Here is a 19,812-nt window from a genome sequence, read left to right as displayed (position 1 = left end):
ATCAAGGTCGAGAAAAACGAATTTTAAAGTTTCAGCACTTAATACTTTGTTATGTGTGTATTTAATAGAAATTGACGTATTCTAGTGAAATGATTTCTTATTACTAGCTAGATCACATGATAGTACTTCCTTTCCACTATAAGATAGCATTATTAACTCAATTTCGATTTTTGATGGACCTTGATCGTTTTTCCCGTGTACCCTTCAATTACTTCTGATGAGAAAAATTAGTCCTGAGATCAGTACTATAAACCCTAAAAAAGTGTTGATTACTAAGGAAAGAATTTCATATTTTATTCCTGTACACTGTTGTGATTATGTTCATAAGCATTTAATAGCTAGTATTGGAGACAATTCAGATGTTGACTGCCTACAAATTTCATTGGGTGGTATTCGAACTCACGCTCATGGCCCTCTCCAGCGTTAAGACTTGCAAAATGACTCTCAAAACGAAATATACACTAGAATTATTTTTCAACGAGTATTACAATATAATTTCTAGGAACATCCAACTGGCTTTGCATAATTGCAGATACGAGTGAAGGATAAGATTTCATTCAGCGAGCTATGACGTCATGTAATGACATACATTTCCTGCGCGGTCAAACTCGTTTCTGAGCTAACAGCGGGTCTGAACTTCGGCCATAAGTCTTTATCGACAATTATTTATTAGCCAAGATAATCTGCCGGCAGATATCTCCGCGTGGAATTACCTATTCATGTCATTTTCTTGACTGTGTCACTACTACGCAACTTGCAACACATATTCCTCGTTTCTTTGTACAGGGTGTTGCAGTCTTTAATAGTTGCGTTGTAGATACAAAATGTCTTACTCATTTAATGTCGATTCGTGTTTATTAGTAGTATATGTGTGCTTTCGCCCTTCACAGCCATGCATTCCAGATTTTCTTTACAAATATCTTATATTCTTTTGCCATGCCTGTTTATTACTCTTAGGCCCCGTTGTATAAATAACTTGAGGATAGTTTCTACATACAAGGCTTTCATTTCGAAACTTCCCAGTCATAACAGATATATACTTACTTACTGGCTTTTAAGGAATCCGGAGGTTCATTGCCGCCCTCACATAAGCCCGCCATTGGTCCCTATCCTGAGCAAGATTAATCCAGTCTCTATCATCATATCCCACCTCCCTCAAATCTATTTTAATATTATCTTCCCATCTACGTCTCGGCCTCCCCAAAGGTCTTTTGCCCTCCGGCCTCCCAACTAACACTCTATATGCATTTCTGGATTCGCCCATACGTGCTACATGTCCTGCCCATCTCAAACGTCTGGATTTTATGGTCCTAATTATGTCAGGTGAAGAATACAATGCGTGCAGCTCTGTGTTGTGTAACTTTCTCCATTCTCCTGTAACTTCATCCCTCTTAGCCCGAAATATTTTCCTAAGAACCTTATTCTCAAATACCCTTAATCTCTGCTCCTCTCTCAAAGTGAGAGTCCAAGTTTCACACCCATACAGAACAACCGGTAATATAACTGTTTTATAAATTCTAACTTTAAGATTTATTGACAGAAGACTAGATGACAAAAGCTTCTCAACCGAATAATAACAGGCATTTCCCATATTTATTCTGCGTTTCATTTCCTCCCGAGTGTCATTTATGTTTGTTACTGTTGCTCCAAGATATTTGAATTTTTCCACCTCTTCGAAGGATAAATCTCCAATTTTTATAGTTCCATTTCGTACTATATTCTGGTCACGAGACATAATCATATACTTAGTCTTTTCGGGATTTACTTGCAACCCAATCGCTTTAATTGCTTCAACTAGAATTTCCGCTTTTCCCCTAATCATAACAGATATATATTTCAATTAAATTAAATTCATACAAAAAAACACGCCAATTTAGATATTGAGGGGAAGTTTAAAACCAGTGTTAATTGTATTTTAGATTGCACCTTCAACCTCCCCTTCTGAAATTTTAAATGGCACTCCTATATTATTACTTAGATTTGAGAGAACATTTCTGTGCTTTTATGCGTAAGCTGATACGTACATTTTGCTTATTTTACAGGACAGCACTTTGAAGTTGATTGTTTCAAGAAAAAAATCAGGGATACCTTAAAAGGACTATTTTTTTATTAGTAGGCCTATTAGTTTTAGAGTAGACATACCATGTTTTGCTACTAATGTTAAAAATGAAATTTTCAACATACCTAGACAACAAAATGTTTTTGCCAAAATTGTACATATCAACCTCTGCCTCTGCTATAATACCATGCATTTAATCACACTCTAATATATACAGTCACGAAGCTCAATACGCAGGGAATAAGCATCCATAGATAGTTGCTAACCACTAGGATCGCTACTATCGCCTCATCACAGACAATGCGAAATAGTACCGTCACAGTCTATTGTTCCTAGTACCCTCAACAACTCAAGCTTCGTGACTGTATATACTAGACTGTAATTTGTTTATACATCTGATTCATTTATTTTACATCTTTTGTTTTGTACTGTCGCTTGGCAACCTGGATTGTTTTGCATTTCTGTAATACTAATCTTCATCACATCTTTTCAGAGGATTTTGTTTTTTTATTTTAGTAGGTTATTTTACGACGTTTTATCAACATCAGGTTATTTAGCGTCTGAATGAGATGAAGGTGATAATGCCGGTGAAATGAGTCCGGGGTCCAACACCGAAAGTTACCCAGCATTTGCTTATATTGGGTTGAGGGAAAACCCTGGAAAAAACCTCAACCAGGTAACTTGTCCCGACCGGAAATCGAACCCGGGCCACCTGGTTTCGCGGCTAGACGCGCTAACCGTTACTCCACAGGTGTGGACTTTTCAGAGGATAGATCGCCTACCAGGAGTGCTAGGTACCTGGTTATATTTAAAAATATAATAAAATCTGTAAACTACAGTTTTTTTTCCAAGAAAGAAACTTAAAAAGCGGGTCATTTGGAATACATTCGGGACATCGGGACATTTTACCAGAAAACAAGACTGTCCCGGGAAAAAAGGGACGAATGGCAAGTCCAAGTTACATGTAAACCTATCAGAACTGTTTTCAAGTAGAAGATCTGCCCAGCTCCAAATATGAACAAACGTAGGGAATATTATGTTCTTATCGTAGCTAACGCATAAAGCCACTTATCATCTGCCTGGAATCTCCTTATCGCCATTTGCAGATAACTACTTAATTTGGCGGCTGTACGCGTATCATACATCGAACATACTCGACACTCACTCTCTTTGGAATAAGCGGCTCCTTTATAAGTTGTATTGATCGGTGATAATAGCTTAATTATTGCTTTATTCTATTTTATTTCTCAAAATAAAAATTTAATTGAACATTCATTTGGACATAGATCATTTCCGTTAGGTTCTATTTTTAAAAGAAAATGAAGAATGTTTTAACTGACTGACCAAATTGTCTGAGCCAAAAGTCGGGACATTTTTTAAGAATAAAATTTATTTCTTAGGAAACATTTTAATTGAAAGTATTAAAATTAAAACACATTATTATTATTATTACTATTATTATTATTATTATTATTATTACTACTACTATTACACAAATAAAATGTTAGTGTCTGACGCTGAAGGCTTCAACAAAGGGTATTTTCCAGATGTAGCAGCAACTTTTAGAATTCACCTTCAAAATCTTATTTCTGAGTTTCTACACAGTCAATTTCAAAATCCGGGACAAATCAGCGTCCCGGTAGTCATTTTCCGGGGAACCGGGACAAATATCTAAAATCTGGGACGAATCCCAAATTTCCGGGACGTTTGGTTACCCTATTTTTAATTTAATGTCATTCTCCATTGTGTTCAAACATTTTAGTAACATGTGTGGCGTTGCTTCTCCATTACTCGTACACGGGGCTGCAATATAAATGCCGAGTTGAAATCGCTATCGATTTGAAATATTATCGTGCAACGAGGGCTTCGTAGAAATAGAGATACTCCAGAAGGCTTTGCATATGAACTCTATTATTGCTCTGTTATCATTACTATCATTCGGCTTGTTCGTATATGTTTTCAATAAACTATAAATAAACTATGTATGAAATAATTATACAAACACATCTGAACTGGTTTGAATTTTCTAAAGAGTTTTTACTTCATGCAAAGGAGAAATGTGCAGTCAAATGTTTGAGTTAGATTCAAATTTCAGTTCTGTATCTGTATTTGTAATACAATTTTAAATTTATATCTATACTAATAATAAATCTGTAGCAAACATTTTTCTGGTAATTTTAGATTTTCCAAAAATAATTGGTGTTAACATATATAATTAACCATCCTGAAACCGAAAAACGCTTTTTTTTATTTTTGTTTGTATGTCTGTCTGTCTGTCTGGATGTTTGTTACCTTTTCACGCGATAATGGCTGAACGGATTTAAATGAAAATTGGAATATAAATTAAGTTCGTTGTAACTTAAATTTTAGGCTATATGGCATTCAAAATACGTTATTTAAAAAGGGGGGTTATAAGGGGGCCTGAATTAAATAAATCGAAATATCTCGCTTATTATTGATTTTTGTGAAAAATGTTGCATAACAAAAGTTTCTTTACAAATTATTTTCGATAAGTTTTATTCAATGCAAAATTTTGATAGGACTTATATTTAAGGATATACAAGACTTTTTAAATAACAATACAATACATTTTCACCGCCGCCTCGGATTATAGCGTTGTTGTTCCTGCAGTAACTCCCATGTGCAAAATATAAAATTTTTGAGTAGGAAGATAAAACACATTTATTCATTCCATGGCAATGGTACATAGGAGACCGTGAATTCTTACATTTTCGAAAGACAGAAATATAATTACATATCACTATATATGCTGTATCACTATTTAAGTTATTTGAAGGGTTCAGAACCATAGTGGGCCATTTACTGAAGACGTAGAAAACAATGGTTATTACCAAAATTCAATAGAAACATATAGCAAGTAATATAAAGTTTACACATTAAAACTAAATAATATGTCAATCTTCATTAAACTATGGTTGCATGTAATAACAAATAAGAAACATGTTAAAGGAATTGTCATTACACCAAATGAGTGCTCTCTGGACCAAAATGATCGCATTTCAATTATTTAAATACAATTTAAATTAAGTAACATATTAAACGATTTATCCTTCTATCAAACACGAATGTTCCCTGGATCAAACGTCCTATTTTAATTATGTAATTATTACTTTATATTTATTTCTAACGGGTGCAGCGGAGCGCACGGGTACGGCTAGTTAATAATATAATTGATAAATGTTTTTGTTAATACAATATGAAACGTAACTGGCCGTATATATATATATATATATATATATATATATATATATATATATATATATATATATATATATCGATTGTAACAATGACAGCATCCACGGATAATAAGGAAGGCTGTGGAATACCATATAAACTGCAGTTTCACTGTTTTCGTGTAATATTCTTATTAATGATGTAAAATAAAAGTATATGAATAATTTAAAATCAATTCATATTAAATAATAACGTGAACATGTTTATGAAGGTCGTATTTACATGTTTTTAAAAAAACTAATCTCAGGAAAATAGCTTTCCACCTCGCCATGTTTGCTAAAGTCCTCGGAAAACGATATAATTTCGCATAGACATTTCTTTTGCAGTCACGTTTGGAAGGGACTTTCCACTTTTTCTTAACTCACTCTTGACTTTTGAGTACATTTCCGAATATGTCAGGTTTCTGTTGCAAGTTTCTGTCGCTTTCGATCCTTGTTCAGCTAATGTTCACCAATTCGTTTCCATAAATTCCGATATGAGTGGGTGACTATCAATGTGCACGTTGGAATAAGGTTCCAATCTAACCATATCTTACATTTTATTAGTTCTGGTTTTATCAATTAAATGTTGATAGCTTCATAAGTGTGGTATTGAGCTCTTACTATCTGTAGTATTCATACGCCTCTTTTCTCCGTAATCTTAATAAGCTTGTCACTCTTTTATGGCTGTAAATTCTGCTCTGAGTGTTGAATTATCGTCGGGCTTCTAATTTCAATTTGAGTTACGCCATCTTTTTGTTATAATATCATTGTTCCACTATCAGTAGGCTATAGCCATTTATTATCCTTCTGCCATATAGCCTATGTACCACTCGATAAAAATTGTAACAAGGTTTGCAACAGTGCCTTTCCTGGATGTTGCGTCGATGCCAGTCGAATGCAGTCGTTCGTTAAGGAACTTCATTTGTTCATTCATAGCCCAGGTTATGCTTCTGCTACAACATTGATGAAATGAAATACTCAACCTGTACTTATAATATTAGCGGATCCAGTCTCATTTGTTTTTATATTTTAAGGGGAGAGGATGGTATTTTTTGGTGAAAAATGAGTAAATTGAAAAAAAATATATTTTTAAATACTCTGTGATATGTGTGGAATGCATAGCATAATATTTTGTGGGTATTTGTGTCCTTATCGGATGTTGAGACGCCATTTTTAAACTTCCTGCGCTATGGATTTTTAAATCACTCTCCCCATTTTATCGGTTTACGGTAACTTCATTTTTTTTTTTTTGCTATATTGCAAGACAAAAATGGATATAATTTCTGAACTATTAAAGATACATGCATGAAATTTAGAACACACATTCTTTAGACTATTGCGAAACTTTTCTCTGTAACAGAATTTTGTTAATTGATTTCATTTTAAAACTACGTCCGTTTCTTTGCAACAAAGGAATTCAGAAAAGTGTTATTAAATTTTAATTGTTTATTTTACAAACGTAGGGATTAATATCAAAATTATGTTACAGACAGTTTGTAGAGCATGCTTTTGCAAGTACATTGCAAAAAACTGGATGAATCTACCTTTAAAAATAGTTTAGATATATCGGTTTTAGTAAAATCCTGCATTGGGTATATTTTTTTCAAATCTGGGCCCCCAAATATATTTTTTTTTCAAAATATTTATTTTTGGTTGAGTTGCTACAGCTATGAGCTCTCTACATACACAAAATTAATATTTTACACCAAATAGGAAAAAAGTTAAACAAATACCATCCTCTCCCCTTAAGAGGTTATGTGTTTCACAACATTTCCTGAAAGAAACCGCCCAGCCATCCGGGATATCGTCTCTTTATAATACACAATTTCAACAATAACGATGACGTATTAATTAATAAATGAATAACGTATTTTGATGCTTCTTTATTTCAGTGATTTATATCTTTATACAAGGGGACCGTGTTAAAACAGTTGAAGTGGATCTGTGATTTCGGTATCAGGTGGACTTCGAAAAGATTTACGTGAAAAGCGTTTTAACGTGTAAAAGCTTAACAAAATATTAAACTTAATTTTAATTGAATAACAAATTATTCGCACACAATTAAGAGTGATTAATAAATGCGGGAATTATAAAAACATAAAATTCTAACGTACTTAACTGTGATATTAATTTCCAAATGAATCAAATCCTCTATAATGACATATTATTATTATTATTATTATTATTATTATTATTATTATTATTATTATTATTATTATTATTATTCATTACAATTTTTAAAAATCTAGTATGCCACTTAAAAATGTTCTCGATGATATAACTCGTACAACAACTGTCACAAAAACATTTCGTTTCCATAAAAATATTCATTTCTAAATACAAGGTTGGGCGTCTCTGAGCTTTCTGTAAAAAAATCTCCGCATTAAATTAAAATTGCAATTATGCTTTACTTCTGAAAACCTTGTTCATAAATTTACACGTGGTAGATAGCGGATTGCTACTTCCTGAATCCGTCATCAACCATCGCTTTACAAACATACATTATAAAAATTGACAATCGTCATGTAGCTGACAATGGAATCAGAAGGCCAGCAGAATCGGAATCACTGCTAACTGGATGACCACGACTGCTTACACAACCTATATAGAACTTGTGCTATAGCGTCACAAGCTTGTTCAGATGACTCACAAAAGGATCATCCAAAATAGCCTATATTACTTTGTGCACTAGAGAGAGATTGTGATCAAGCCATGTATTTTTTTATATTAATTAAGGGCCTTAGAATCCATTTAAAGATTAAAAATAAAGTTTGTGATTTTTATAAAAATGTCTACTCACTGTTCCCATGACATAACGATGTCCTACAATGTCCTGCATTCCGGTTAGGTTTTATTGTCATTTTAATAACAGCAAAATAATACAGTATATTCTATGCAATGTTAATCCAGCATTACAGCTAGGACATTTTTTTAAAGAGACAGGTGAAATTTGAATCTGAAAGACTAGTACATGCATCATTCTCATTTTTACCACACGTTTATAACCTAATGATAAGGGACATTTCGTGTAATTAAAAATAATTTTAAATTGTTAATTAAAATTATATTGGTCCACTATTTTTTTTCTTTTTAAAGCCATCAAACGTAGAGTAATGTTTTAAAAACTAAGATGTAGCTAAAGACACATATTTATGCCTGTACGTATCAGAATTTTGAAGAAGTCTGGTTTGCCTGAAATATTTTTTTTATTCTTAAAATTTTAATTTTCGAAAACAACAAACTTAAAATCAAATTTAAAAATTATAAAATTATTTATATTCTTCACAATTCAAAACAATTCACAATTTATTGAAAAATGTGTGCTGGAAAGTCCATATCTGTAGGTTTAGGCACTGGAGAGAAACTTTATTTTTAACCAAGGAAAGTGTAAGGAAAATAGATAGGAGAAAAATAAGTAAAGATCTTTGTTCCACTGCACTCTTTCACAACTGTCTAAACTAAATGGACGACAGAACAGCTGTTTGGATTGCCGCACTGTCACAAAACTTAGCTGGTATAATCATTAGAGTACGAGATAATTTGTATAACAAATTTCAATTTTTTAACCAAAAATTGGCAAATTTCACAAGTCCCTCCACTCTCCCTACATTCAGCTATAATTCATCGTACTTTTTCATCGATTTAATTGTGTTCGTGACTTCACAAATTGCTCCGATAACTTAGCTAGAATACGAGTGCTGTCATTTTTATTTTTTATTTTCCTTTGTAATTATTTTAAAAGAATTATAAAATCATTTCTTTATACAGGGTGGAAGTGTAGATTGAAAGTGACGATAGAGTAAAAATATGAATAGAAAATCTATTATTACGTTTTGTGATTAAATGCACGGTTAATTATAAAATTAAGTTTGAAGTTTCAGCAGTCCGGCAACATCGCCGCTAACACACTTTTCTCGTGATACAGATGTAAGATGAGTCTCGCTAGATGAGCTGTTCTGTGGCGCTGTTTTGCAACCAACTCGCATGTGCAGTGGTTTGAAATTAGAGGTTTTAAAATTAAATTTACACGAAAACCATCCACACTATTGAAATACGCCAGAGGAATAAATTATTCTTTTTTAGTTTTCCTATCGATATGAACAAAAAATCACGGTCCTACTCTTAATAGTTATCGAATAAGAGGTTGTTGAACATTTGAGAAAAAGAAAACATTTTTTTTCTAAAAAAAAAAACTATTAACTTTCAACCAATCATGAGCTATAAGCTCTGAAAACCTGCAAGGCTATTTCACTTCCACCCTGTATATTACAATAGTATAATATTGTAAAATCTTTGTAAATAGCCTATTATGCACACTTCATCCCCATATTATTTATTCGCTCGATTTCATACTCTCTCTCGCTATCATAATATTAATACTCGATCACAACGCGATAACACGCTAGAAATTCCACTTCACGCATCGTCTCTGTATTCCTCATCTTTCACTGTTGCTACCTCTCGTCACTGGAACTCTCTGCCGCCTGAAGTCAAGGGCTGCCGAACATTGAATTCTTTCAAATCCAAGTTAGAAAATTATCTTATGACGAGTTGCCAAACTAACTTACTATTATGACAAGTGTTGTATTGCATGTTTCCACGTATTCACATTTTTTTATGTTCTAATGATATTCAACTTATTTTATATTTTTGTTTTCATATTTTCCGATAATGTTATATCTCTAATGTGATAAGTTGAGCTATATATAATCTTAATTTTCCTTATTGTGTGTACTTAGAAATATTGTATTCACTGTATACTTTGTATTGCACTATTTTATTACTACTACTATTATTATTATTATTATTATTATTATTATTATTATCATCATTATTACTATTCTTATTATTATTATTATTATTATTATTATTATTATGAATAATTGTCTTTTTTTTTTGTATGCCTCATTTATTTTGACCTGCTGTTCACATATTATTATGCTTTTTTCTTTCTTTGTGTATGTTATATATTATGTCTGATTTCTTCTTATTTGTTGTTTACATTTTATTATTATTATTATCTTATTCAGTTTTGTGTGTAAAATTGTAGTGTACTTTGTAAATTTGTAGTGTTTTTGTAACGCAGTCTTTACTCCTGGTTGAGTGTTAGAGAAGGCCGTATGGCCTTAACTCTGCCAGGTTAAATAAATCATTATTATTATTATTATTATTATTATTATTATTATTATTATTATTATTATGTAATTTTTGCTTGCAATAAATTCAAATTCAAAATCAGGACTGACGAAAATGTTACTTCTGTTCTACATTACTGTAGCGCGGAATGATAGTACAATATAAATGTAGTTCTCGTTTTTTATTCTACTTTCCTCTTTCAATGAAATGAATTGAAAATACATCGTCTTTTGTTTTAGAAGACGTTTCTGATTTTAATCCGCAATTTATTTATTTATTTTTTTTTTGGCAAGAACATAATGCATTACTATCGATAACGCGTGGTCAGCTGCCAAGCGCTACCAATCACAAACAAACAAACCTGACATCTACCGTTCTAATCCTGAAGCCCGATGAGACCCGTGTGTATCTGTGTATTTTATCGGCGAATTTAAAAACAGGTTCCGACGAGCGCCGATGAAATCTTGCGGAAGAGACGAATAAGAACGACCTGAAAATGCACTGTCATGATGAGCTCATCGGCGAATTTAAAAAACGTGTCCATAGTTGGAAATAGACCGCCACAAGACAGTGCCACGACATAAATAAATAAACTTTTTTTTTTACTTTTTAAGAAAGAGAAAACGAAGGTTGGTACGCTTCTATTTCACAAACTGTCACGGACCGAGAAGTAAATTCAACCTACTCTGATGTCTTTTACATTCTACATAAAATTAACTGGTTTTAACATATTAAGTTATACAAATGGTGACAGAGAATTGCATCCCCAAATAAATGGTTTAGGCCCTATTATAGACCTTCGGATCGAAGGGGAACGGATCAGTATACCCAAGTCCTGAAGTCGATGACGATGATGTTCTTATTTGGATGCATTTTAAATGATCTCATTTACGTACACTATGTCTTTTGAATAATAGTTCAAGAAAATAAACTATGGACAGCAATATCATTCATAACATGATAAAGGAGTGGAATTGTTGTGAAACACGTAACACGCATGAGAAAGTATGTGTCAACTGTAAAATATTTCAAAAAATGTCCTGTCTCTTGAATAAACCTGTAATCTTACAGTATATATCAGGTTTGCGTGATTTTCTGATTTACTTAAGAATTGTTTAACATTAGAGAAATTATGGTCACACCACAGTCTAGTATATACAGTCACGAAGCTCAATACGTAGTAAATATGCATCCATAGATAGTTGCTAACCACTAGGATTGCTAATATCGCCTCATTACAGACGATGCGAAATAGTACCGGCACAATCTATTGTTCCTAGCACCCTCACAACTCAAGATTCGTGACTGTATATACTAGATTGTGGTCACACCTTCTGTTGTTAATACAGTGACATTATTAATTACAGTAAGCCTTGGATTACTGTGGTAAAAAATAGTTGTTTCGGATCCAAGCAGCCATGATTAAACACAAGGGGAAACGAATGCAAGTGACATCATAATGAATTCATTTTTTTAACGTCTAAAATCTTAACGAAATGTTCAACGTGATTTTAATTTAATATTATTATTATTATTATTATTATTATTATTATTATTATTATTAGTGCACAAATGAAGTGATTAATAAATACGGGGAGTATAAAGATCGAAATAATTAATTTAACATTGTCTAATTCTAATGTACTTAACTGTGGTATTAATTTTAAAATGAATCCAAGTCTCTGTAACTACGTATTACAATTCGAAACAACTCAATGACGTCATATTGTTCTGTGTCTCGTTTCGTTGTCTCGAGTCTAGGCCTCATGGAATGAGGAAGCGATTATGAAGTGGCCAACGAGAAGGTTGCTCCTTGCTAAATTTAAATTCCGGGAGTATATAGACAAATAGTTAATTTAACATACTCTATTTGTAAAGGACTTACAGTGGTATTAATTTCCAAAGGAATTCAGGTCTCTGTAATCACATATTATTATGATTCATTACAAATTTGAAACAACTCATTGGCGTCATATTGATGTGTGAATCGTTTCGACTATCAATTGCATTGTAGTCTCTAGACTAGGCCTCATGGAATGAGGAAGCGATTATGAAGGAGTTAAAGAAAAGGCTCTGCCTTTTTAAATTTAAATTCCGGGAATATGAAGACCGAAGTATTTAATTTAACATTATCTAATTCTAAAATACTTAACTATGATATTAATTTCCGAATTAATCCAGTTCTCTGTAATGAATGACATATTATTCATTACAATTTCAAACAACTCATTGGCGTCGTATTGATGTGTGAATCGTTTCGACTATCAATTGTATTGTTGTCTGGAGACTAGGCCTCATGGAATGAGGAAACGATTATGAAGGAGTTAACGAGAAGGCTCCGCCTTGTTAAATTTAAATGCGCGGGGTATGAAAACAGAAACGTAAAGAAATATTAAACAGAAACATCCTCACAATCCTAACCATGCTCACAATAACAATCTCGAACAGCATTAACGTTATACGCAATTAATTATAGTGATTCACTTTTTATTGTTGCATTTGATACATTTCGATGTACTATTTTGGCACAAACATATCGCACTCGTTCTGAAAATAGAATTTCAACCGTATTTTGTTACGTGGCGTGGGTACGAACATTGCATATCGTGTAACTGACGTGATCGTTTGCATTGTGGTTTGTCATTTGTTCTGCGGCGTTATGAAACAAGGTAAAACCAGGACGTACGGAAAATCAACTCGACTAGCTCGACCTTGGCAACTATTGTGATTTCATAACATTCGATGCAATTTCCTTTCCAGAATCGCATATTCACGGGTGATAGATATGTCGATGTACCAACTGAGATGTCCTTTCGTGTCAGAAAGTTACACTTGAAAGAAATAGCGACATATATTCTATGTAGGCTAATTTACTTTCCATTTCAAATTATTGTATTGCATGTTAACATCGTCACAGATTGCCTTATCAAATTGTTTTAACCATAGAGATGACTTTTTTTTTTCATAAATTTTCCATTAATACAAAGTAGCTTTCTTCTCAAACATTTCTGAACTCATGATCGCATCAATGAAATGAAAAAAAAAAATATTGCGATAAACTATTGAGACGATATATTTTTTTCTAAATCAGTATTTCTTTAATGTTGACTGAAGTCTCCATTTTCTTTAGTTAATTTATTATCGCCGCGCTCTCATGGTTAACATTCGGCAGGTCTTTGAAATTTAATTCCATTATTGTTTCCAATTTCTTATGTCGCCGCCTCCAATCACTCGCCTCAATTTCAATATTGCAACCAATAAGCTGCTTCCATTATTAAATGACACCTACTTGTCTAATCCACGTGGACTAAAACCGAGGTTGCAATGTCTTGTGCTGAGGACGAACATTAAGGTATGTGATTAAAAATTATTAGTAAGAGTTAAGAATGTCAACGTACTCGTATACGAAATAATAATAATTATTATAATAGCCATTTAACAATATAAGATATACAGAATGTTCGAAATATGTCCAAGAATCACTAGAATACTAGACGTTATACAAGATGCGTCAAAGAACTCGCAATATCACTTTTTTCCGCGACAACTACATGATACTGGGCGTTGGAAAATAAAATTTCATTACCAAAATATAACGTGGTATGCATTATACAATCCATTGCCAAGTCTTGCTAACAATTCCTAAATTATTATTATTATTATTATTATTATTATTATTATTATTATTATTATTATTATTATTATTATTATTATTATTATTATTATTAAGTTATAACATTGACCTGCGAAGCTCAGTAGTATAAATTCTGCTCACTTGGAACACTTGATGTTGTACCCACAATTACGATATTGTGTTCACTTTTGATTCCAGCCGAGTGGAATTTGTTAACAATCTCTCTAGTTCACGATCGGCGAGCCGAAGCGTCACGAGCAAGTTCACTGATCTGGAACCTCTCCAGCTGATCCTCCGTTGCCATGATGCACATTTTTCAGACTCTGTTATCTAGAGCAGGCATATTCCACGTTCTTAAAAGCTGTCTATAAAATGAAGCGGTATTAACTTATCATTTTGTTCGACTATTGCGTCGAAATTGTCATTAATCATTTTGCGTATATTTACGAAATCAATTTTTATGATACAAATTCAAGAAGTAGTGGGATGGTGTAGGAATTCCATACTACTGTACTATATGAACCTATGGTCATAGTATACTACGCTACGTGTAGGATAAGTGCATTACGTATACGTTGTAACACAATCGACGAAAAGTTTGGAAAAACGAGACGCAATATAGCTTATTTCTATGTCAGAGATTCTGTTATGTACTTAACAAAAAGTAGCATAGACTATACTATTCTTTTCACGATCATAGTTTACATTGAAATAAATAAATAAATAAATTTTATGAAGATAGATTTTAATTATATATTTATTTTTAATTACATATACAGATGGAACCGTAAGTAATGTCATTAATTTAAGGGGGTTATTCTTTGAGATATTTGAAACAAAAAAGTTTAATATAATTTTGCTCGTTTTCTAATTCTTTTCGAGATAAACATTTTATTGTTTTATACGAAACATATCATGGCAAAGTCATTGATTTAATTCCCAATATACTCAGTCAATTTAAGAGAGCAGTGAAATATGATAATAAATTATTGTAAGAATTTTAGCTTTGTACTTCAAATTTCTGTATATTTAAAGAACAAAACTAAAATTCTTTCAATCATTCATTATCATAATACACTGCTATCTTAAACTGACTGAGCATATTGGGAATTAAATCAATGACTTTCTCAAAACACGCTATGAAATGTTTCGTATAAAACAATTTTTATCTCGAAAAGGAAGTAAAAATGGGCAAAATTGTGTTTGAAATATCTCAAAGAATAACCGCCTAAATTAATGGCATTACTTACAGTTCAATATATAGTCTATATATTTACACTACACGAAGTATAAAAAATTATAATTTCAATGTATTGAGAACTGGCAGTGTGTAATTTTTTGTAGGTCGATTTACTCATCGCACGTTGCTATAGAAATGTGTACATTGTTGGAATAAATAGAATTTAGATAAATCATTAATGTAAGCAGTTTTGTTTAAAAAAAACGTTTTTACAATCAGCTTTAATGAATGTGCTAAACACATGTTTAATTTTACTATAAATAAATAATCTCTTGTTTTAATTTCCGTGTGTTTTCTGTGTGTTAGTTCTGTGTTAAATTTCTAGGATTTCTTTAGTAACCAGTTATCGTGTGATTTCAACTTGCGTGGCAAATCAACAACAAAGGCAGAGTAAGTAAGAAATAACGCAACATCGCGCAAAAAAATAGTAAGAACATTATCAAGGTTTCCTTTGAGAAATAGCTGGAAAAGAGAGAGAGAGAGAGCGAAATGGAAGATGAAAATTATGGGGAAAGAAAAGAAAACATGAAAAGATGAAGGAGGTGATGATGATGGTGGTGGTGATAAGAGAAGAGGAAGAATGTAAGAAGAAGAAGAAGAAGGTGGTGATAATGACGGAGGAGGGCGAAATAAACGAGCAAATATAAATGTATAATTTAAAATCATGTTATTGGCACAAAGAAAGCCACGAGTGCATTTCTCCTAGCAATCGACGTTACTTTTCTCCATGCTAATGAAAAATCAACGTTTTTTGTTGTTTGTTATCCAGTAATCGTCGTTATATTGTAAGGTACGTTATTTATGAGTAACATTTTATTGCTGTTGACTGCACTGGAAAAATGTACAAATATAATATCACGTTCATAATTGGAACGTATTATATTTGATCCTTCACAATTTTTCTCCTCAGTCTTATTGAACATTCGAATGCAATGAGGTGATTTGCTTTGTTTTCGAGATCCTGTCTGAACCTTCATCCTTATAAAGTAGTGAAGGAAAGGTATTGCAGTTCACACTTGACAGCACAGCTTTCCTACGCATGCTCTGGCGTTTTAAATACGGCAGGAATACAAAAAGATGCTAATGGGTTCTAATAACTAACACCGCTTTGTTTAGCGAGCTTGATTAACACATCACTGTCTTTTTAGACCTCGATCGCATAGCCAAGCCTAGAATTACAACACATTCTTAAAAATACAGGAAAAGAGAGAAAGTTAAAATGCTATAACGTTATAGTAGGCCACGTCTCTGAATTCTGACCAAAAGTCAAGAAAGATTTAAGAGAAGCAATAGAAATGAGACTTTTTTTTTCTTTATCACCTAGAGATACACTAATTTCACGAAATGTTTCGAATAAATATGTGTAAATCATGCAATTTTGTTTTAAAATGTTCATTAATAGGTATAATTTTTTAAATAAAAATTAATATAATTTTGCAATATTTCCATAATGGCTAAGGATATGTTAATTTTAGTTATTCGTTATAGATATGTTTAATCCTAAGATTATTATCTCAAGCGTTAGATTGAACGTACCTTATATTCATATGTTAAATATTTTCATTGTTTCCTTAACAATGCAGTGGGCCGTGATATTGCGTGATGCCATGCTAGCAAATGTAAGCATTAAATATCTGTATAATTTATAATATATCCTTTTTGTATATGTTATAAATTATTTATTAATATATTCGCGAAATAGTCTTATTAAAATATCACAAAAGTTCTTATCTTGTCGATTAAAAGTACCTAGTATAAAATAAGATGTGATAACCTTAAATGTTTGTTTAATTTTGCTCTTTCACTAAACATAATATCTATACTTTTATTTATACTTTTGTGTTTAGTGTTACAAATTTCAGTCTAATAATTTGTCAGTGCATAAGTTTATAGATTGAAACTGTAACGAGAAACACATAAGTGTAAGTAAAATTGTTTATCATAAATTATCGGAAGAAAAACAAAATGAATATTAAGCTAGGCTTATAATTTCAACAGTTCTTGTCAAATGTTTACCCATCAATTTTACAAATTGTAGGAGGCAACTGAAATGTAATATATTTGGTCAGCGACTTAAAAATATGTTATTTAGGCCTCATAGCAGACTATTATTATTATTATTATTATTATTATTATTATTATTATTATTATTATTATTATTATTATTATTATTATTGGCGAAATACTCTTATTCAAATATCACGCAAGTTTTCATCACTCTGGAAAATACACTCGCGCTAAGATGAGAACTCTTGTGATCAGTGGCGTAAGCAAGAGAAGAGTTACCGGGTTTGAACTCTCTTCCCTTTCTTGAACTTAAAAAGAATTACATATATTTATATTTGAGTCTCCATAATCGTTTTCCCTTCTCTAATTTTTCATTGTCATAGTAACATTCCTACCCTTCCTTCAGTATAATTCCTGTGCTTGGTGCTGCTGCACGTTCGAATTATAACAACGCTATCTTTATTATAGAGACCTACCGCTTAGTAGCGATCTTGTAATAAAATGAAGTCGACACAATATGAATTTTATCTTGTTTGTTAAGAAGTGGATGGCTGTGAAAAAATTGTGTTTTAGAGGTTGTATAAAGATATTAATAAGTATACCGTAACATAATAATAATAATAATAATAATAATAATAATAATAATAATAATAATAATAATAATAATAATAATAATAGGCCTACACAAAATTTAAAATACAGATAATGTAAATTATAAGCAATTTTAGTAATAACCTCTCCCTTGACAAATTTCTGCGTACGCCACTGCTTGTGATATTACGTTCCGGTATGAAAATATTTTCTTTTCTATTTCGTATAATGGAAGTAAAAAGTTTATTTTTTTTATTTTTTTTTTTTTAGTTTATTGGGTTATTTTACGACGTTGTATCAACATCTAGGTTATTTAGCGTCTGAATGATATGAAGGTGATAATGCCGGTGAAATGAGTCCGGGGTCCAGCACCGAAAGTTACCCAGCATTTGCTCGAAAAAGTTCATTTATCCCCCCGTATTTAAGGCACTTTCTGAAACCGATAATTGAAGGCGGGGTAATGGAGACTCTTCTACATTCTTACAAACCCTGCCCACGATCGCTGCAGCCTAGAATCTGCCGAGAATTAACTCGACTCACCCTGTAGCACACAAACGTCAGCGGAGCAGATACTCACCACGGGAGGCATGTCTGGCGATATCACAAACACGCGGTAGTTGCTGGTATCTTGACGATCGTGCTTCAGATCCCGACGAACACCTCTGTGTTTGTGCGAGTTTATCATGACACCATGTCACCTCGATACCAGATCCAGGTGTTGCGTAAAACTGTATTCAAACATTCACACGCAAAAAACAACACAAGTCCACTCGCTGACCACGCGAGGCGTACAGGCGCTAGGTCGGGTGTAGTCTGCAGCTAGACCCATCGCTCCTCCATGTGATGTGGGAATTCTCACCCCTGCAGCGGCTTCTTGGACAGAACAATAATCCGCGCGCACCGGAACCGAGGAAGGTCGCGGCAACAATGAGCGCTGCTGTCGGGGAGGTTGTGCCACGGATGGTTAACTCTGACTCAGGTTAATGGCGGGCTCATCCAACCACGACGCCTCCACATGTGACGTGACGCATGTGCCGTTTCTTTCACATCCGGCTAGTCCGGTGAGACCTGTACACCGCACTGCGTAGTGGAGTGGCTCACAAGCAGCTCCTACTTCTTGCGAAGACATTGCCGTTTTAAAATGTTACTTACTTACTTACTGGCTTTTAAGTAACCCGGAGGCTCATTGCCGCCCTCACATAAGCCCGCCATCGGTCCCTATCCTGAGCAAGATTAATCCATTCTCTATCATCATACCCCACCTCCCTCAAATCCATTTTAATATTACCCTCCCATCTACGTCTCGGCCTTCCCAAAGGTCTTTTTCCCTCCGGCCTCCCAACTAACACTCTATATGCATTTCTGGATTCGTCCATATGTGCTACATGCCCTGCCCATCTCAAACGTCTGGATTTAATGTTACTAATTATGTCAGGTGAAGAATACAATGCGTGCAGTTCTGTGTTGTGTAACTTTTTCCATTCCCCTATAACTTCATCTCTCTCAGCCCCAAATATTTTCCTAAGCACCTTATTCTCAAACACCCTATGTTCCTCTCTCAAAGTGAAAGTCCAAGTTTCACAACCATAAAGAACAACCGGTAATATAACTGTTCTATAAATTCTAACTTTCAGATTTTTTGACAGCAGACTGAATGATAAAAGCTTCTCAACCGAATATTAACAGGCATTTCCCATATTTATTCTGCGTTTAATTGTCATGTGATATCTAGGTAACTGATCAAAAGTCTGTTCCAATTCCTCATAGAAGCTATCCTTTATATGGTCGTCTTTCTCTTCTGTATGGGCATGAGCATTTATAACTATGATATCGCACCATCTACCTTAAGTACTAAATACGATAACCTATCACTGATAAATTCGACCTTTTTTACTGCTGATTTTATTCT

The 19,812-nt window shown here is 33.0% G+C and overlaps 1 protein-coding gene across 1 annotated transcript in view; it reads right to left on the bottom strand.

Annotated features, from left to right (window-relative positions):
* Nucleotides 1-18,877, bottom strand: part of LOC138711043 (advillin-like) — a 99,335-nt gene extending 80,458 nt beyond the window's left edge. The window contains exon 1 of the mRNA XM_069842340.1: nucleotides 18,481-18,877. Within this exon, the coding sequence (XP_069698441.1) occupies nucleotides 18,481-18,588 (108 nt within the window). The 5' untranslated portion in view covers nucleotides 18,589-18,877. The remainder of the gene's footprint in view (nucleotides 1-18,480) is intronic.
* Nucleotides 18,878-19,812: the final 935 nt, after the last annotated feature.

The sequence above is a fragment of the Periplaneta americana genome, chromosome 12 (genome assembly GCF_040183065.1).
Source record: "Periplaneta americana isolate PAMFEO1 chromosome 12, P.americana_PAMFEO1_priV1, whole genome shotgun sequence".
Lineage (NCBI taxonomy): Eukaryota > Metazoa > Arthropoda > Insecta > Blattodea > Blattidae > Periplaneta > Periplaneta americana.
The sequence above is the reverse complement of the archived record's forward strand: the minus strand, read 5'-3'. Positions and strand labels throughout refer to the sequence as shown.